At 38.6% G+C, this 21,755-nt stretch overlaps 1 protein-coding gene across 1 annotated transcript; it reads left to right on the top strand.

Annotated features, from left to right (window-relative positions):
• The first annotated feature begins 6,594 nt into the window (after window positions 1–6,594).
• tgm2b (transglutaminase 2b) lies at window positions 6,595–20,238 on the top strand. Its single transcript, XM_066702613.1, has 13 exons — window positions 6,595–6,708; window positions 9,973–10,152; window positions 11,736–11,966; window positions 12,168–12,286; window positions 12,591–12,719; window positions 12,997–13,174; window positions 13,922–14,057; window positions 14,363–14,466; window positions 14,611–14,850; window positions 15,346–15,624; window positions 16,524–16,684; window positions 16,956–17,092; window positions 18,784–20,238. The coding sequence occupies exons 1-13, from the start codon at window positions 6,699–6,701 to the stop codon at window positions 18,929–18,931; spliced, it is 2,052 nt and encodes a 683-aa protein (XP_066558710.1). The 5' UTR covers window positions 6,595–6,698; the 3' UTR covers window positions 18,932–20,238.
• Window positions 20,239–21,755: the final 1,517 nt, after the last annotated feature.

A 21,755-nucleotide genomic window follows, 5' to 3' on the forward strand; every position in this document is an offset into this window, starting at 1 on the left:
GTAAATGTGTTTCCCAGTTCTTGAAAGCCTTCAATGTCATCAAAACAGCTCAAGCAACGTGGTATTCTAGCCTTTGATGCGTGCAAGCAATTTCAGATGAGCCACTGGCTGGTGAATATGTTAGTAATCAAATCAGATTCTTCCCACCTATAAACTGGAATAATATCTACACTTGTGTATAACGTTTTGCACTTTTGCGATACAAATGTAATGTAACCTATAGCCCAAGTGTTAGAATACATTCTCTGGTGTCACTGCCCTGTTTGTGGTGTGGTATTTTTGATTATATTTATTATCAAGTTAAAGACTGTTACTACAGCTTACCTATTTTTTGTGCAACATTTTAAATGCATTTGTATTTTGGTTTGCTTTGAGCACGTTTTATTTAGAAGCAGTGACGCCTTTGACTGTGTACCTCTCTGGGTACTATCTGGGAGGAGTTTATATCCTTAGCGATTGGCAGATGTTAACTTTCTGTTTTTTTAGTAACCAGTAGATGTTTATTTGTTTTTATGTGTATTTTATAATAAAGACCCTTGCCTGTGGTAGGGCAGAAAATCCTCTATGCACGCTGTTTAAGTTATTCTCCCATTTAGTTTGGAAGGGATCTGAGTGGGGATTGTAAAGCGATTGGATTTGGTGCTCCCTTTGCTCCTGGTATAATCAAAGGGTGCAATAGAGCACTTAATTATATAATAACCTTTGGGTGGGGGGACCCACATTATTATTTTTTGTATCTTGGCTTGTGGCCATTGCATATAAGTAAGATGTATAGCATCTTATAATAATCTAATAATAATGACAAATGTCAAAAGCCAACAAGATCAGAAATGCAATGTTTAACAGTTTTGATTACACATAATCTATATTTCACCTGTCAAGTGCAAACCCTTGTATCTCTCTTTTTGTTAAAAAATATGTATTGCTCTTTAAATGTTTAAAAATATCTACATAAGACCTTCACAACACTATTTAAGTATAAATAGGGTGTGCAATAATATTGTATCAGCCTTTCCCACAATCGTTTGCATTGTATCTACTTAAAATGGCTTGAGAGGAAAGAATGACCCACAGTTCTTCAAGTCTTAGAGCTAATTGCTGAAGGCTTTGAAGTACTATTTTTATAATTTAATTTGGATAACAGGGTTATGTGAAACTTACACTTGTTTGTTATTGCAATTATATTTTAAAACATTGCTTACAAATAGTTTATTACTGTGGTAAAGTTTATGTCTAATCTATGCCGAAATAAAGACTGCAAATTCACATTATCACAAATCTTTTTTTTTTCTCTCTCCATACAATACAGCAAGTGTAGAGATGAGCAAAGTCATTCAGAAGAAACAGGGGTCAAACATGTAGCTAATCAGGGGTCATCTGTAGTGAGGATGAGAGAGTACACAGGAAGAGAGAGAACAGCAAAAGAGGAAGCAATATCAAAGAAATTGGACAGACGTGCACTGTATGTATTAAAACTCAATTCTGGGAAAATTTGGCAATTTCAATGACAAAGGCACACGTCAAAAGTGCTATCAAAGACAATATATTTCACACAAATACATGTGGGTGAGTCTGTAAAGATTCATAAGACCTTTTGGGATCATGGAAACCAGAAACGAACAGCTGATTTTGTTTCTGTCTATGTGTCCAGAAACTCCACCGCATGCAGCACAATTGAAAACAACACAGAATAATAATATTTATTTTTTTACTATCTTTCAGGTCTGCAATCATAACTTTTGATGTTTCTGATTACATGGTGCCAAAAGCCAAACAAGCCAAAACAATTTAAATCAGGAGCACATCCAAGCCAGAACATCCAAAGAGCAAGCCTAACAACTCAAAGAAGGAAAAGTTACTCACACTTTGGATCTCTTCTCTGTGCTCTAAAGCTCCATGTAGGAAGTGCATAATAATATTACCTGAGCAAACTGGTTTTAATCAGGAGCACTAACCTCAAACTGGACATTTATTTTAAGTGATCATTCTTTCATGAGTGTGACAGCATGCATAGTGTGATTGAAAGAAAAGGAAAAACATGCAGGAGTTTATTTGCCATCAGATTACTATCGATTTGCAAAATAATCCTGCTTACAACAACCATACAATGATTTTGTATCCACACTCATTACTTCCAACAAAATGCATCTTCTGGAATTGCTGCTGTCCATTACATTCGATATGAAAAAATAGCTAATGAAATACAGCGGCATTTCTGAAAATAAATTCATTAAAATTAAGATCTCCTTTGAATCCAATTCAAGAAGCGGGCTGAATCTTGTTTCCTGCAATCTGGAGAATCTTCACACACTGACGCAATCAAGAACAGAGACATTTTGACCCTTTCGTACATCAAGGTACTGTGTAATGTCAAGGCTTTTTTTTACTTTGGTGATAGAATAGTCACCGCGTTTATGACCCCTTCACCCCCTGCACTTTGTTTTTGCAATAAAGATAGAGTTGAGAGGAATAGAGGTTCGGTATTGTATGTGTTCTTGTTATGCTAATGTCCAATAACCTGTTCGTTTTTAAATGTTCAATAATTATTTGAAGAACTCCTGTTACACACATTCAACAGACAGCCATTGTTAATGAAAATGATTTGTTTGTGACGCCAGTATGTTGAATACCAGTAACAAATTCTAATTTTTCATTAACAATGGCTGTCTGTTGAATGTGTGTAACAGGAGTTCTTCAAACTTCACATTCAAGAAGGAGCAAATGTCAAGCACTTACTTCTCATAATTGAAAGCAGGACTCATCTAGGGCAATTGTAACTAGTGTTGCTGGGTCAAGCTGGGGGAAGGGTTACTTGACATAGTTGCTCAAAAAGCTAGTTAGTCTGCATGTTTGAGGATACTGTGAAGAAATTACATGAGATATGATGTCTACAAGTACAATTAAATAATGAAGAAAAAGGTTTGTGCTTTAACACATTTAATTGCAAATACTAGATGTTCTTCATACAGAAGGCATAATCACACATTTACATGTCAGATCGATGACTATTCCATTGCTGTTTGTGAAATTCAGTCAGATTTACGTTCTTTTGAGTGTCTTTTGTCATTTTCCATTGAAATAATGTGGAAACATTACAGGGTCTTCAAAATACTAAGAAAAATTGATCCGAATGGCATAAATATTGATAACACATTATTATGTGTCATCACATTGCTTTCATGAGAGGCATTTCTATAATGTGATAAAAACAGGAGAGTTCCTTTAGATACTGTCATCTGTTTGATACAAAACCTGGGATAAACTAAACCCCACTGCAGGAGTTGAAATGTTATCTTACATTTTATTTAATTAACTTAACTTTGCATTAATTGTTCAAATGTATTTATGCACTTTAAATTAAACTAAATCAGAAGAAGGTTGTCCCAGTATGAATGGTTCTACTTTAATTTTAGATTAATTACAAGGCTTTGTAAATTAATCTATTGCTAGATATGCTGGAAAGGATGTATGTAAAAGCTGAGAACAATATACACATATATATACACATCGATCAGCCATAACATTATGACCACTGACAGGTGAAGTAAATAACACTGATAATCTCTTATCTTGGCACCTGTCAGTGGGTGGGATATATTAGGCAGCAAGTGAACATTTTGTCCTCAAAGTTGATGTGTTAGAAGCAGGAAAAATGGGCAAGCATAAGGATCTTAGCGACTTTGACAAGGGCCAAATTGTGATGGCTAGACGACTGGGTCAAAGCATCTCCAAAACTGCAGCTCTTGTGGAGTGTTCCCGGTCTGCAGTGGTCAGTACCTATCAAAAGTGGTCCAAGGAAGGAAAAATGGTGAACCGGCGACAGGGTCATGGGCGGCCAAGGCTCATTGATGCATGTGGGGAGCGAAGGCTGACCCGTGTGGTCCGATCCAACAGACGAGCTACTGTAGCTCAAATTGCTGAAAAAGTTAATGCTGGTTCTGATAGAAAGGTGTCAGAACACACAGTGCATGGCAGTTTGTTGCGTATGGGGCTGCGTAGCCGCAGACCAGTCAGGGTGCCCATGCCGACCCCTGTCCACTGCCGGAAGCGCCTAAAATGGGCACGTGAGCATCAGAACTGGACCACGGAGCAATGGAGGAAGGTGGCCTGGTCTGATGAATCACGTTTTCTTTTACATCACGTGGATGGCTGCTGGGTGCATGTACATCGCTTACCTGGAGAACACATAGCACTAGGATGCACTATGGGAAGAAGGCAAGCCGGCGGAGGCAGTGTGATGCTTTGGGCAATGTTCTGCTGGGAAACCTTGGGTCCTGCCATTCATGTGGATGTTACTTTGACACGTACCACCTACCTAAGCATTGTTGCAGACCATGTAACCCTTTCATGGACACGGTATTCCCTGATGGCATGGTATAATGTGCCTTGCCACAAAGCAAAAATGGTTCAGGAATGGTCTGAGGAACACAACAACGAGTTCAAGGTGTTGACTTGGCCTCCAAATTCCACAGATCTCAATCCAATTGAGCATCTGTGGGATGTGCTGGACAAACAAGTCCGATCCATGGAGGCCCCACCTCGCAATTTACAGGACTTAAAGGATCTGCTGCTAATGTCTTGGTGCCAGATACCACAGTACACCTTCAGAGGTCTAGTGGAGTCCATGCCTTGACAGGTCAGGGCTGTTTTGGCAGCAAAAGGGGGACCTACACAATACTAGGCAGGTGGTCATAATGTTATGGCTGATCTGTGTGTGTATATATATATATATATATATATATATATATATATATAGTACTGTGCAATTTTTAGGCAGGTGTGAAAAAATGCTGTAAAGTAAGAATGCTATCAAAATGATATAGATTATATTAATCAATTAAGTAAATTAAAAGTGAGTGAACAGAAGGTGAGGTTGCTGGAGACAGTTTACTGTCAAAAGTCATACACCATGGTAAGACTGAGCACAGCAACAAGACACAAGGTAGTTATACTGCATCAGCAAGGTCTCTCCCAGGCAGAAATTTCAAGGCAGACAGGGATTTCCAGATGTGCTGTCCAAGCTCTTTTGATGAAGCACAAAGAAATGGGCAACGTTGAGGACTGTAGACGCAGTGGTTGGCCAAGGAAACTTACTGCAGCAGATGAAAGACACATCATGCTTAATTCCATTCAGAAGATGTCCAGCAGTGCCATCAGCTCAGAATTGACAGAAAACAGTGGTACACCCATCTACTGTCTGAAGAAGTCTGGTCAGAAGTGGCCTTCATGGAAGTCTTGTGGCCAAAAAGCCATACCTCCGACATGGCAACAAGGCCAAGCGACTCAACTATACATGAAAACACAGGAACTGGGCTGCAGAAAAATGGCAGCAGGTGCTCTGGACTGATGAGTCAAAATTTGAAATATTTGGCTATAGCAGAAGGCAGTTTGTTCACCAAAGGGCTGGAGAGCGGTAAACTAATGAGTGTCTGCAGGCAACAGTGAAGCATGGTGGAGGTTACTTGCAAGTTTGGGGCTGCATTTCTGCAAATGGAGTTGGGGATTTGGTCAGAATGAATGGTCTCCTCAATGCTGAGAAGTACAGGCAGATACTTATCCATCATGCAGTACCATCAGAGAGGCATCTGATTGGCCCCAAATGTATTCTGCAGCATGACAATGACCCCAAACATATAGCGAAAGTCATTAAGAACTATCTTCAGCATAAAGAAGTACAAGGAGTCATGGAAGTGATGGCCCCACAGAGCCCTGATCTCAACATCACTGAGTGTCTGGGGTTACATGAAGAGAGAGAAACAAATGAGGCTGTCTAAATCCACAGAAGAACTGTGGTTAGTTCTCCAAGATGTTTGGACCAACCTACCTGCCAAGTTCCTTCAAGAACTGTGTGCAAGTGTAAGAATTGAAGGCAAACGGTGGTCACACCAAATATTGATTTTATGTAGATTTTTCTTCTGTTCACTCACTTTGCATTTAGTTAATTGATAAATATAATCTATTAACATGTCTATTTGTGAAAGCATTCTTACTTTACAGTATTTTTTCACACCTAAAACTTTCACAAAGTACTGTATATATATATATAAGCTGATCACCAATTAAGTGACAGATAATGCCATTATCGCATTTGATTAAATGCTGTCAACTACAGTTGTCTTTAAAAGTACATTAACAATTTATGTAGATTAAATGTGAAAACTGAGATGCGCTATGTTACGACTTGTGTTGATATAACTTATTGTCCGTGTAGAGAAAATTGGTCTATTCTATTCTCTACAAACTGAGTGTACATTTCAAATGTTATAGCCTATGTACACGTACAATGTATGTATTAGGCTATTGCAATGAACGTGTGTATTGTGTCACTGAGGGACTCGGTGGTATTTCTCATTAAAACGCTATTGCACTGACCAAATGAAACAAAACATTTTTATTCGCCTGAATATGACGCACTTTTCGTTTCCAAGAACTTCAGAAATAATAATAATAATATATATATATATATATATATATATATATATATATATATATATATATATATATATAAATAAAGATGTGGGAGTGGTATACAGGATGTTTGGTTTGCCTGTGTTGCATAAAAAAAAAGGAATTCGTGTCTCAGTGACGCGCGTTTGCAGACACACGTATGTATATAACGGACTCTGCTGCCTCAGTCCACAGAGCCTTGGCTACTTAGCAGAACCAGAATCAGCACAAACACTTCACTTCATCAAACAATGGCATCAGGTAAGTCTTTCACTTTTAATCACATTTTATAGAGAAACAACTCAACAGCAATAACTTCCTTGGATTAAGTTACAGAACAGTAGTGATAGAATTCAGATTCACCGGGTTTCTACAGAATTAAGCGCAAACTTGGGGAAATGTTGCTGATGTGAATTGAAGGGAAATGGAAATCGACAGAATATTTAAAGATAATATAAAATATATTCAAGGGAGACATTGGCTTTATTTAATAGCTGCGTGCACTCAATTACCTGCAAAGTATTTGCAATATGCAGTACAGGCTGTGTGCACAAGTAATGTTCACGATTATTTAATTAAGTTTAATTGATTTAAAAGTCCTAAATTAAGCTCAACGTGTCCGTTCTCCTAAAGTTTTGAACTTCGTTGGGAGAGATTTTTTTTCTTGATAGCTTTTTATTACAACTAATTTAATAGTTGTTTTGGTGGATGCTATTATTATCCACAACAAAAATATATTTTTTAAAGTAATCCAAATACAAAATGATTTTATTTGAATACAGTAAACTACTGCCTGTGAGGTTTGGTAAATAAATTCATACATGAATAATGCCATATAGTAAACTATGTAACTATGTAAGTTGACAGCTTAATGTTTCTAACATTTCTAACATGTTTCTAAGGTAGACTGAGTATATATACAACCCTAAGGCTACGTTGACTAACTATGTAAAATCATGATAATAATAATATATTTTGAAACTCATAGGTATCGTGGGTACCTTTAACAATGTGTGACACATTTAAATGCACCCATTATTACAACTGCTTTAGTTTTGTTATGTATACATTGTTATGTGTCAATTGTCTATAACATAATAACGGCTTAAATAGTATAAGAAAACTAAGTATCCAAAGAGAACGTGCATTTGTTATTATTTGATATACTTTAGGTTGCTTCACTATCAGATACAAAACATTGCTGATGTAACGCAAGAGTTTAAAAGCTGGCAGATATAGACTAGGCTTTCTTGCATGCTGAGCCAGAAATATTTCAGATGCCAGTGTTTTGAAAGGTCTGTTGTAATCGTGGGCACTACAGGCTTTTCTTAGCTATGGAAAATAACACAAGCAGCTGCAATTATTCTGAGCTGTACTTTAGACGCCTTAAATGCTAAGGGAAATGTATCAATTCTCAGGTGTGAACTACAGTCCGTTGTAATCTGGATAAAATGTTTTATTTAAAGTAAAATGCTTTGGTTTAAAACACATATGCTTGCAAAGATTATACCTGCCCCCCGAAAAAAGTTTGGTGTTCATTTTGCATTCATTTAGATCCGATTTTGATGTTGTATTGTATTGCGGTTTATTATTATTAATGTTTTAAAAATGCTGGGGTCGCAGTGTGTGAAATGTTGTACATTTTAGATCATGCTGTGCTGTGATCCATCCAAATCAAACATACCTGTCTTTACGCCATCTACAGTACAAATTGTTTATAACATGTATAGTTATGCATGTATTTAAAGTATGCATAGAAATCAAAGTTTCAGAAACCCCCCGGGACAATTTTTAATGCAAGGAAGGGGACTAATTACATGCATGTGGAACTGATTATTTGTCAGAGAAACCAAACAAACCTATGTACATGAGTTGAAATTTGGCATGTCTGATTTATGGTACAGCTTAAGCCAGAATATTGACCTGCTTACTTGTGCTGCATTTACAGACACAGCATACAAAACCTCTCAAAGACAAGATTTGGTTTCGGTACAAAGAGGTAAATTGTGTACCTCACTTTGATGGAGAAAACAAAATGCTAGCTTGTTAGCTGGGTAAGGACTTGCCAATGCTGTCTAAAATGCAAGTTTGGACCAAAATGCTCTCTCCATAAATATAGTTTTCCATTACTGCTTTAAAAGTGCCCGATTTTCTTGGCTGTGAAAATACGAAGAAAAAAAAAGAAAAAACATAAGTGTCCATTCACAGCCTGGGCTGAGAGGCTGAAAAACCAAAACCCACCCAAAATGCACACATCAGCCAGGAGTTAACCATCCAGACCAGGTTCTGTGTAACAGAGCCACTGACCAGGTAAATAAAGTCTGCCTAATGATCCTAAAACCACCGGAGGAGTGAAACAGACTGCTATTGCATAGAGGCTGAGAGTTTAACTAATATTACCTCCCTGTCTTTAACACCAGGATCTTCTTGAAAGCTACAACAAAGCCTTCTTGTTTATGTCATCCATGACTCATCTGGTCAAACATGTACAATCAATCAATAATACTTTGATTTTGCAAAGTTGCTATAGAGCGCTCACACAATAAAACCGCAACACATTGGTTTTGGGGGGTGGGGTGCTTCACAACTGCCATCAAAATTCACACTAAATGATTATTTCTTTAGAGCTGGAATGTCACTAGTGCAGATTTATCTCAAATCAAAAACAAATGACAAGGTTAATCCACATTTTTCTAGAAGCTAAATAGAGCTCAGAATGAAAGAGGGAATGACTATAATTAGAAATAATTATTATAGGCTTATTGTATCTGCTTACGCACAGATGTATGACAACTTTTTAAATGGCCAATTCAAGGCATACGCATACTGTTTATTCAGAAGGGTAAGAAACGTGAAAGGAATTCCCTGTGCTCCAGATGGGAGTTGTCTGTTTTCTTAAGTTCACTACTTCAGGAACAACTGAACTGACCTGCAGCTTGGAAAAGTACAGTCTCCTAATAACACGAAACAGGGCTATATAGTTAAAGAAAGGGTTAGGCTATCTTTGGTTTAAATTCCAGCCCCATTATAGACTCAGACATCAGTGGAATTAAAGTAATCTTTTGTCTATTTGCTAGAACCAGACTGAAGGGAAACACTTTGCAATAGAGCAGGGCCAAACCATGCAATCAGTGTATGTCGATTATTCAGTTTCAGGAACTTGGAAGTCTAAATTTGGGGAGAATGGATACCTGGATGATATATAACAGCTAAATTACTAGCTTATGCAATGTTTGGAGACAATACTGCTAACCTAATCATGTGGCCTTTTCTTTTTTAACTATTTCTTCCAATTGTGTCTGATGATTTATGGTTTGGAATAATTAAATAGACAGGCAGCCAGGGCCAGAATAGTGGGTTGTTGCTAAATCCAAGATATGACTATTTGACTCAGATGACTCTATAACCACAGTTCTTCATTTCATTTTTTTGTTTTGTTTTTTAAACTCTGTAAATCTCTCTCTCTCTCTCTCTCTCTCTCTCTCTCTCTCTCTCTCTCTCTCTCTCTCTCTCTCTCTCTCTCAGCACTTGACATTGCCAGGTTCAGTTTGGCATGCGACTTTAATAATGCCGATCACCGGACTGACCTGAATGGAACTGATCGTTTGATTGTGCGGAGAGGCCAGCCATTCACCATCACTATGCACCTTCGCTCGGGGCACTTCCAGGCAGGAGTGCACAGCTTCAGCCTCACCACTGAGACAGGTACACACCACTGCACTGGAAGCAGATAGAAATAATAAAACACAAAATCAACAATGATACAGGAACATAAGTGGGAACTTATGAGAACAGGTTGACTGTTGACTGTGGCAATCCAGCAGATCTGTGGTCTGTGTTAATCTGTTTATGCACAGATGTATGACAACTTTGTAAATGGCCAATTCAAGGCGTACGCATACTGTTTATTCAGAAGGGTATTCTGTGTTAAATATCAGCACCTTCAAAACTTGGTAATGTTGCTTAATTGGCCAAATTAGGATAAGGTGGAATGACCTGTATGCCCCAGAATGGGCTCCATTGCCCTGATGTTTGCCTGGCCATCCAAAATATTGTCAGTGAGAGGGATGTAAAGACCCCCACTTAAAACCCTTAGTTCAGCTGTTTGCAGTGTGTGATCTTTGTAGATTATAAGGATGACCCTGATTGTAGCTTCTGGAAAATCAGATTAAAAATAAAAATGAATGAAAATTTATTATTTACTTAAACCCCCCCAGGGAAATTAATGAAATGTACTTCCCACGGTTTACATTAACCAAACAAATTCCATGATCTTTTCCATGTTCTCACCTCCCCATCGATATCCCATGGTTATAAACGCCTGCCTGCATACACATGCACATGATTGGGAAACAGGACACTGTCTCACACAGTCACCATGGAACATACTGTACAAATGTGAACTGGCAGATGAACTTCCTCTGTAGGCTCACAGAGAACACAATGAAAATAACCCTTTCATCAGAAAACAATACATGAAGTGGAAGTGCAAAGGGTTATTGCCTAGCAATCAGTGGAATTCCTGTGGCTGTCCTTGTTTTTTCTGGCTAATTACTATGGCCACAAAATTAAGCATGCAATCTTAAGTTGTTGCATGATACCAAATGCACTCTTTTACTGTAAATGAGTATCCCAGATCCAACTAATTCAGCTAATGGTAAATGGTAATAGGCAATGCTACCAAAATAATGACTGCTTATGAAAACTACGTGATTAAGGGTTTATACCTTCCACGAACATTGGCATGGTATGCTTTGCCAGATTGATTTATTGGATTTTGGCTAAAAAAGCATGTTATTGTACAATCACATTCCGGAAATCCAAAACGTGTCTTGAGCCATGAACCTTTCATGAACACTCATAACTGAACTTAAAACTGAAGTCTACTATATACAATAATGCATATTATCAGAGAGGAATCCATAATTGGTCTTCTCCATACTTCATAATTAAAACAAATACAAATCAGTGCTTCTCTATGATGCATGTAATCTCCCTTACCTTTTTTCATGCATTGTATACTGCTAGTTTCCCTCACCTCCAAAAAATGGTGATTTAAGCATGTATCTCTGGGCCTTAGAATAGTAGACTTAACTTTTTATTTCTAGGGGGAAATAAAGTGTCCTTCCATTTCTAAAAGTACTAGAGATCCTGATATTGGATCCAGGTGGTGTCATTATTCAGGCCTTCAGTAACTTCCTGTGTCAATTAGCCTTCGGAATACAAGTGACGTCAACCCAGAGGAGCATTCTAACCGCTCCATCTCCATGCCTTTTGTGCGTTTTCAGGGCCTTGTGGATCTGAGGCCAATGGCACCAAGGCCATCTTCCATCTGCAGGACGCCATTGACTACAGTCGCTGGAGTGTTGCAGCATCCTGCCATTCAGGAAATGAAGTGGAATTGTCCATTTGCTCCCCACCTGATGCCCCCATTGGCAAATACTCCCTAACCATGACCCAGGATTATAGGACCATCAATGTAGGGGAGTTTGTACTGCTCTTTAACCCCTGGTGCCCTGGTGAGTGAGTCTTATCTGACTAATCCAATACAATTATAGGGACATTACTGACAGTTGAAATGACAACCAGAGCAGTACCCACTCTAACTTTCTGTATAACTCTTTGAATGTTCTGGTGTGACATTGTACTGTGTCTTTGTAAACTCCATCCATGAAAGAATAATGGCTTGAGTGACCGCTATGTATGACTTGTTTTTTCAGCGGATGCTGTGTACATGCCGGAAACTGAGAAGCTGAATGAATATATTCTGGCCCAGGACGGTATCATTTTCCGAGGCAATCATAAATATCCTGTCTCAGATGCATGGAACTTTGGACAGGTACCACCACTGCAGTCAAACCCGTTTCAAATCTCAGAACATCAACTTGAAAGTGGAAGCTTACAGATTCCGTTCCAAAGTGTTCTGTTCGCCTTGTCATCCAGAGAGTACATTGATTATTTTAAACACCCATTTTAAACCAAGAAACATTAGCAGATTCCAAAACTTAACCCATTGCTTTGTGTGTCGAGAGTGTGGGAGTCTTTCAGTGAACTGACATGTAAAACACATATGGGTGGGTTGGGTTTAGAATGTATTCTGGGGGGCTTGTGTGAACCCTGTGTCTTTTTCTCATCTTCTTAAGTTTGCACCTCGGATACTGGACATCTGTTTGCGCATTTTGGACACGAACCCCAAATTCTTAAGGAAACCAGAGATGGACTGCTCAGGCAGGAGGAACCCTGTGTATGTGACTAGGGTGGTGAGTGCAATGGTGAGCAGTGCTTTACTATATCTGTTAAATACCACGTAATCTAAACCAGTTCTGAGCATATTCTAGCACATAGAGATAATTAGTGGTAATGCAAATAGAAATATTATGATTACAGAATATGTCCCAAATCCATGCTAATGTCTTCGCAATTCAATTATGACAATCATGATATTTCACCTGTAAGTCTGAATCTGCCATGTCTGTCAAAGTGGGATGAGAAAAGGGGTCAAAAGTGTATTGGAAAATCAAATGACTCTTAATTTTTATATCGTCCCAGATAAACTGCAATGATGACAAGGGGGTCCTTTTTGGCAGATGGCAAGATGACTATGCTGATGGTGTAAGTCCCAGTAGCTGGACTGGCAGCGTGGATATTTTGCACTGCTGGGACTCCAAGTCCTGCCAGCCTGTTCGCTATGGACAGTGTTGGGTGTTTGCTGCTGTTGCCTGCACAGGTAATCAACTCTCCACGGATGTCTGTCTAATCTTGAATGCACCCAAGCCTATCAATACTATCAGTTGAGTCCCTGGCCATTTAAACCTCTGACTCCCTTTTAGTAAGTCATTCAGTAAGCAGCACTGTCTTGTAAAGCAAGCTAGCTCTTACTGAACAGAAATTACAGAGAGAAAATGGTACGAACTGTCATATGAAATCATGGAATATTAATGGAGACCTAAAACAGTTTTAAATGACTTTGAGAGCACTGATCCTTGGATGTTTCAGATGTAGCAGTCCCCTATTATTTGTAAATACATTATTCTGTGACCTTTCACCTCTCCCCTACCAATGAGGGACAGCTTATCAGACTGTTAACTGATGTTTTGCTTATTGAATGCAGCTTATGGCACAGACTAGATTCTACCAGGGATCTCTTGACTACATTACACTACCTGTGCTCTATGCCTTCCCTTCTCAAATGAATTGGGAGCTCTGTTTGATATGAATTATGAATTATAATTATAATTATTATAATCAATTATTAGGTGTTCTGTGTATCACCAGTGGTGGGTTTTTGTGTTTGGAGTGGAGGATGCTGAATGTCATCAGAGTACTAACCAGCTAGGAATACTATTATTAATCAGGCCAAAATTGGTGCTGCCTGGCCAAACAAATAAAAACAAATATGTGAATATATTTTACTTCTTTAAATGTTCAGAACCAAACTTTCAGAACCTCATTTCTAAAACCTTGTGTTCTCCAGTGTTGCGAGCTCTAGGAATCCCTACTCGAGTGGTCACCAATTTCCTGTCTGCTCATGACACAAATGCCAACCTGGTCATCGAGCGCTACTATGATGAAAATGGCCAATCACAAAAAAACTCCGGCGATATGATATGGTAAGGACACTGAAAGTAAATACTGTAATACAAGATAAATAAATCCCCCCAAAAAGCTACTATTCAATTACTATGAACTGTTCTTCTGTTATAATACTCTTTGTTTCTATAACAAAGTAGAAAGATGAAAAACAAACTGCTTCTGCTACTTACATAAAAACAATTATGATATTTGCTTGAAACATCCAAAGTAAAGTTTTGATTGTTTATAACAAATATAATTTGGCATTGCCATTCAAGAAATTGTGCCAAGAAATGATTGTCCTCTTTCAAGGAAGAACCATTAGACCCCTCTTCCATTGCAGGAACTACCATTGTTGGGTTGAGAGCTGGATGAATCGTCCTGATCTTAAAGCAGGCTTCGATGGGTGGCAAGCCAGTGACCCCACTCCTCAGGAGAAAAGTGAAGGTAATACTTTTTCACCTTCATGTTCGAAGAAGATGGCATATGGTCAATATGTTTGCAAATAACTGAGATCGTTAAACATGCTTAGTATGTAACATCCTGTTAGTGTCACTGTGGCACTCACTTAAACTTCCCCTTTTCCCACAGGAGTCTACTGTTGTGGACCTGTTCCCCTAAAAGCCATCAAGGAGGGTGAGCTCAAATTGAAGTATGATGTGCCCTTCGTTTTCGCGGAGGTAAATGCAGATGTGGTCACCTATATAAAGCGCAAAGATGGCACCCAAGACAAGGTGAAGGACCACAGTCAGGTCGGAGTGAAAATCAGCACGAAAAGTGTGGGCAGTGACAAAAGGGAAGACATCACCCACCTGTACAAGTACCCTGAAGGTTGGTGGACCAAAGCCAAATTCTGATATTTCAGAATGTAATGCAATCAAAGTATTAATGCTTCTGTAGATAGAGTGGATTTGTATTGCACAGTGGTTGGTCTCAGCTATAGTTTGTCAGTCAATTAGGAATAAAATACTTTAAATATTTTGATAAATTAATAGGAGACTGGGATCAACTCTACATTTTCCAGTGGTGACAATTTCCCTGGACTGTTTGTGGCTGTTTCAGGTATAATTCAAACTGTAATTCACACTATCAGAAACCTAGAGATCAAGCTTAAAATATGCATGGACATATATGGAATATGCATGTCTCTAAAACCATCATGCACACCAATATTAAATTGTTATCCTATATTATTTCATATTAGCCTTAAGACTACCTCAGTCACTTATGCTAGGATTGCAGTGCTGTTCCTTCCATTTGCTTTTATGGTAAACAAAGTGCTCGAGTCACTTAAGTTGGTGGCTGAGAGACTGTGAATACTTGCAGGCTCAAAGGAAGAGAGACAGGTGTTCATGAAGGCCAACCACCAGAACAAGCTGCTGGACGAACCCCAGGAGCCAGGCCTGGACCTCAAGATCAAGGTTTCTCCCAACATGAAAAAGGGTTGCGATTTCGACGTCTTTGCTGCCATCACCAACAACACGGACAAGCCCAAGCTGTGCCGCCTGCTGTTTTCCAGTAGGGGTGCCTACTACAATGGTACTACTTTTGGAGCTGAGTGTGGCAAGAAGGACTTGCTCAACCTGCAGCTCTCCCCTGATGAAGGTGAGTAGTTGTAAAGCTTGTTTCCTGTAAAGCTAGATATTCTTCCCTTGTCCTATTTTTAATATATTTTAAATTGTTACTTGTTATGTCTACCAACAACTGGTGGCTTCCAAAAGCTTTTCCAAACCGTCTTATGGAAGAAGACACTTTGGCGTATTGCCAATTCACTAACAAAAAGGTAACTTGCAACATTTTCTGTCAGGACAGCTCACATCCAATACCCATTCACAAGGAGTTCAATTTGGGCTTGGATTTCTAAAAAAAAAATCCCAGTAATCTAACTGGGAAACCTTGTGGTTGTTTTGAAAATTACAATTCATGCGAGCAGTAATATGCTTTACATAATAGAATGTAAATTATAAATCACATATGAGAAACGAGCCAATCACAGAGCAGCATTTGCAAAAATTCCTATGCCTCTTATCTTTGTGTATCAATGTCATCCTGTGCAGAGAATTATCAGTGTTAAAAAATTATTCAGTTACCCACAAATTTCAGGACACTGCCAGTTTCTCAGGATGAACTTCTGTTTGTGATAAATAGTTTTGTTACTTTTAACTAGTGTGAACACACAACACATATGGACTGCTGCAGGTCAGTTATAGCGGATCCTGGACCATATCATTTTTAGACAGAGAGAGGAGGGGTTGATTGTTAAATTTAACACTTATTTCATTGATATTTGTGTGTCTAGTGCTTATGTGTGTGATTTATAATAGGTTAATAGGTTGTGGGAAAGGTGGATGTTACGTTATATCAGATGTTATTTGGCACAGTTTGTGCAGTCAGAACCTCCACTTGGCCAAACCAGACAAGATAAAATCTCATACAGTAAGAGACATATTTCACACAACGTACAGATGGCAGAAGCATTTTTTCTTTTTCTTTTTCTTCTTCAGAGAAACGGGTTCCTCTCAGGCTCAATTATTCAAAGTATGGTTCTGCCATTACAAAGGACAATCTGATCAAGCTTGTGGCTCTGCTGATTGAATATCAGACCAACGATACTAAGTTGGTAGTGCGAGACATTGTCCTGGAGGATCCGGAGATAAAAATCAAGGTAAGTTGGAAGAGTTGAAGCCATAGCGAACAAGAGCGGTGAGGCAAGACAAGAGCAAGGGCACTTGTGCTTTTTAATTTAATTTATTTATTTATTTATTTTAATTCTTTCTGACATTCACGTATTTGTTTGGCCAGGCGGCACCAATTTTGGCCTGAATACAGCCAACTGATATCAATAAATATTGGCTTTGTGACACCAGTAAACAATAGTAACATTAAAATAACAATGACTATACATTCTATCTTCTAATCCATTGGCTTCTCCTCAGATCCTGGGTGAACCAAAGCAGAACCGTAAGCTGGCAGCTGAGATCACGCTGCAGAACCCCCTGTCAGAGCCCCTGGACAACTGCTCGTTCTGTGTGGAGGGAGCAGACCTCACCGGTGGCCGAACAATCAAGAAAACGTAAGGCTACAAATACTGAAAGGGAGATGCATTTAAGGGATAGCTAGACATAACACTCTGTACAAATGTGTCCCATGGTCTCATCTCTCCACATTTCATTTAGATGTGTATCATATTACATGTGTATGAATATGTGAGTCCAGTCCACTTTGGTGGAATCACTCTGAAAGACAGCTGCTACTGGTAATTTGAGGTGCTTGTGGTGGACCAAAGCCTGCTCCACCACAGTGCTGACAATTTTTTACTCTAGCTATGAGCTAGAGTACTCTAGCTATGAGTACTGAAGCAAAGTAAAAGTTTGTTTTAGATGGGTGTCTGTCTTTTTTTGATGTCCATAATTAAGAAATACCTAAATAACCCTGCAGTATTTGGGTGCTTGTGGCCCAGATTTAGAGACCTCTCATTTATTTCATCTTGCAAAATGTAGGCCAATAGTTGGTCTTGGATGTGGAAACATATTCCAGTGCCCCAGTTTAAACTATGACATGGATTCGGGCAGAAATTTGATGGAAGAATGCATTGTATTGCCACAAAGTGGCAACTCTGGCAAGTGGATTGCTTTTAAGTGAAATAGAAACTTGGATCATACAAAAGGAATTTTGGGATATTTTTAAGCATCTGTTGTAGACGTTGCAAAATATAAATGACTGATTCCTCCTGCTTTATCAAGGATTTATCAAATGGACATTGCTAAATTTAGGAATATTTTGACTTGGTTTCAAATCCAGTATATCAACTACTCACAGATGTGTAGCTTAGTGTAGTATTACACCAGATGTATACATGATTATCCAGCTCCATTCTAAAACACTAAGCATGTTGATGGCACTGAAGTGACAGTCAGACATTTGCTCCTGCAGGAACTGCATTGAAGACTAATGAGCTGATGAAATTAGGGTATTGGGTTCTCCTGTCAGCACTAGCCAGTGGAAACTTTTTTACTTCCTCTTACTCATATCAGACAGTAAAGCAACAAGGGCTGATTCAGATTATGTAACCTTTATCAACAATGAGCAATGGTAAAAAATGGGGTAATAGCATGAAAACAAGCATTGATACTGCTGGCATCGGATTAGCATGACAATTGGGAAAACCACAGAAATTGTTCAAAAACACTTAATTAAGAGTGTAGTGCGGAGCCAGAAGGAGTTTCAAAGATTAGAGACCAGATTTAATCAAACTATTGACCTGCTCGCTAATAAGAGACTACAAACGAGCAATTTCAAGACATGTCTCTGCCACTTGCTCAACGTGTTTTATCCTGACATATCCTCCAGATGAGAAAACGAAGGAGTTATGATACACAGTTCAGCCTCTGTATGTCACTTTGGATAAAAACATCCACTTAATTCTTCTTATTTTTTGAGAGCCACCCATTCTGAGGTTTAAGGCATGAAATAACTGAATTTGTTTGTATAAAGTACAGTGTATATGACAGTACCTGGGTAGCACAGTGACACTGATTCACATACCACACGTCACCATCGAGATTGTGAATAGCACAGTTGATACATTTCAATAGAGATGGAGAGGATTCAAAACTTTATTGTGAAATCAACAATAGAAGCTTACAAAATGCATTAAACCCCACAGAAGAGAGGGATTTTTAAATTTTATTTTATTGTTAATGTACACTCTGTTTCACATTTTCTGGGTCAGAAAAGTAATTGTACTGTTACCTTTCTTTGTAGGATCAAGTCAGTGGGACCTGGCCAAGAGGCAAAAATGAAAGTAGATTTAACCCCTACTCAGGGGGGTGTCAGAAAGCTGGTGGTGGATTTTAACAGCACTAAACTGCATGACGTCAAGGGATACAGAAACGTCATCATCAGCAAATAGTTTGAATTCAATGAGCACTACGATGTCAAATACAATACCTATGTCGTCGGATGCAGGAAGCACAAAAAAATGTATTTTTTTTAAATATGTTTTATATTTTTATTCTTTTAGGCTAGATTAAAATAAGATAATACATAAGATGTATCTAAAGATAAAGTTGTACCAATGGTTATTGGCATGGCAAAAATGCTAAAGCTTTGTAACACACTCTCACTTTTACAGCCAAAACTTGCCTTTAAAAGTACAAGTCTTAAGAATTAAACCCTGTGACCACATTCCCTGCTCTTATCAAACACGTGTGATGTGATGAGTTTATCAGACTGCATGACACAGCAGCGTGTACTAAAGGCAACCTAAAGGTCTTTTAATGCTTGGCTCGCTGATAAGATAGCTGTATGTGCTGTTAGAAATGCCCTACTAGAAATGTTATATTGTTTATAGATACAGATATCACAGCAAGGGAATCATAAGAGTGCCAGATAGATGATACAATATTATACTATATTATATCATGCTTCACTACATTCTTACTAAAACATGTAAAGCACATTGAATATATAGGGTGCTACAGTAAAACAAATGTGAAACATTTCTTCCTTTTGTGGATCATGTGAAATGGTTTTATTATAGGATTATCATTTTATTTCCACATCTGTATGATGTTTTAGGAAGATCGTTCATGGATTGTCCAATTAACCTTAGAGAAAGGTCTCTACAGCACCGGCCTTCCGGCAGCTATCCATAAATACAATAATTACATTAAAGATGCTTTGGCATATATACAAATGTGTATGTGAATGATAAAGGAAATCTACAGACTATTACAAATGTTCTCTCCTTTGTTTTTTATTATTTCTTTGCTTCTTGTATAATTTCTTTTTAAGAGAATTAGTGTTCAAATATTATAGTACACCCATCCCACTGTCAAGAACCCATGAAAAAGAGCCTTCTGCTGTAAGAAAAAGATGCAACTAATTGAATTTAACTGTAGACGTGGATTGTGATGGAGAGATAACACTCACGATTGCATTCAGTGTTGCTCAAAAAGATGCCATGTAAAGGAAACCATACATTAATCTAAACATACAAACCCAGAGCTGCATCCTGCCCAGATGCATTTTTATCCTTGTTGACAGTGAACAATCAAGTTACTGTTGCAAAAGTCATGTCAAGAAACCTATTCAACTACATTTAAAATGGTGTGTACATTTCAGTCCTTATGTGCAAGCCTGTCAGCAAATGTAATGAATGTTAACCATATTACAAACCAAAGACAATGACAATAAATTAATAATCATTAAAAGGCTGATTTGTCTCAGATTTTTTGTATCAAAGGTCTGGAATATCTAGTTGAGATGTCAAATGGGTGGTGTTTTTTTGCATTGTGCTGGAATGCAAAAGTGCAAAATATGTGTCCTGGCTTAATTATAGGGTCAAGCAGAATTACATACAGATGTGGGGGCAAAACTGCGCTGCAAAGGCTTTGACTGGAATTGTTAACCTCTTCTTTCTACTGTTAGTTGGTGCTTTCAGACTCTGGGTTGATTCGTTGCCATATATGGAAACCTTGTGATGCTTTGTTTAAGTTATTCAACAGAAGAATGCTCTGTGAGGGAATACACTGATAAATAAATACAATGCCATAGTTTTAAAATTACCCTTTGAATGTGTTGAATGTGATCAATTTGCTGCAGACTAAGAGCAGCGAACTAAAAATGGGTAACAGTACTGCTAACACAGGCATTCTCTCAGCACATTCGTATTGCCACTGAATCCAGCTGTATTATCTCAGAGTCAGCAGCCCAGAAACTTTGACAGCAATAAGGGAGGTTGCAGGACCAGAGCCAAGGCACAGAGAGCCAGGGAGATAAGGAAACAGCCTTAGAATTACTGCTTATTTTGCAGTCCGCATTTTACTGTAGGTCTGTGTTATTTACAGTGAGGGAGAAAAGTATTTGATCTCCTGCTGATTTTGTACTCACTGACAAAGAAATGATCAGTCTATAATTTTAATGGTAGGTGTATTTTAAAAGTGAGAGACAGAATAACAACAAAAAAATCCAGAAAAATGCATTTCAAAAAAGTTATAAATTGATTTGCATATTAAAGAGGGAAATAAGTATTTGACCCCTTCGACTTAGTACTTGGTGGCAAAACCCTTGTTGGCAATCACAGAGGTCAGACGTTTCTTGTAGTTGGCCACCAGGTTTGCACACATCTCAGGAGGGATTTTGTCCTACTCCTCTTTGCAGATCCTCTCCAAGTCATTAAGGTTTCGAGGCTGACGTTTGGCAACTCGAACCTTCAGCTCCCTCCACAGATTTTCTATGGGATTAAGGTCTGGAGACTGGCTAGGCCACTCCAGGACCTTAATGTGCTTCTTCTTGAGCCACTCCTTTGTTGCCTTGGCTGTGTGTTTTGGGTCATTGTAATGCTGGAATACCCATCCACGACCCATTTTCAATGCCCTGGCTGAGGGAAGGAGGTTCTCACCCAAGATTTGATGGTACATGGCCCCGTCAATCGTCCCTTTGATGCGGTGCAGTTGTCCTGTCCCCTTAGCAGAAAAACACCCCCAAAGCATAATGTTTCCACCTCCATGTTTGACGGTGGGGATGGTGTTCTTGGGGTCATTCTTCCTCCTCCAAACACGGCGAGTTGAGTTGATGCCAAAGAGCTCAAATTTGGTCTCATCTAACCACAACACTTTCACCCAGTTCTCCTCTGAATCATTCAGATGTTCATTGGCAAACTTCAGATGGGCCTGTACATGTGCTTTCTTGAGCAGGGGGACCTTGCGGGCGCTGCAGGATTTCAGTCCTTC

The sequence above is a fragment of the Amia ocellicauda genome, chromosome 4 (genome assembly GCF_036373705.1).
Source record: "Amia ocellicauda isolate fAmiCal2 chromosome 4, fAmiCal2.hap1, whole genome shotgun sequence".
Classification (NCBI taxonomy): Eukaryota; Metazoa; Chordata; class Actinopteri; order Amiiformes; family Amiidae; genus Amia; species Amia ocellicauda.

What these genes read in the sequence shown, in the direction of transcription:
- tgm2b (XM_066702613.1), top strand. An exon ending in ATGCATGGAACTTTGGACAG is followed by an intron (nt 12,287 to 12,590) that starts GTACCACCACTG and finishes CATCTTCTTAAG; the next exon opens with TTTGCACCTCGGATACTGGA. An exon ending in TCCTCAGGAGAAAAGTGAAG is followed by an intron (nt 14,467 to 14,610) that starts GTAATACTTTTT and finishes CTTTTCCCACAG; the next exon opens with GAGTCTACTGTTGTGGACCT.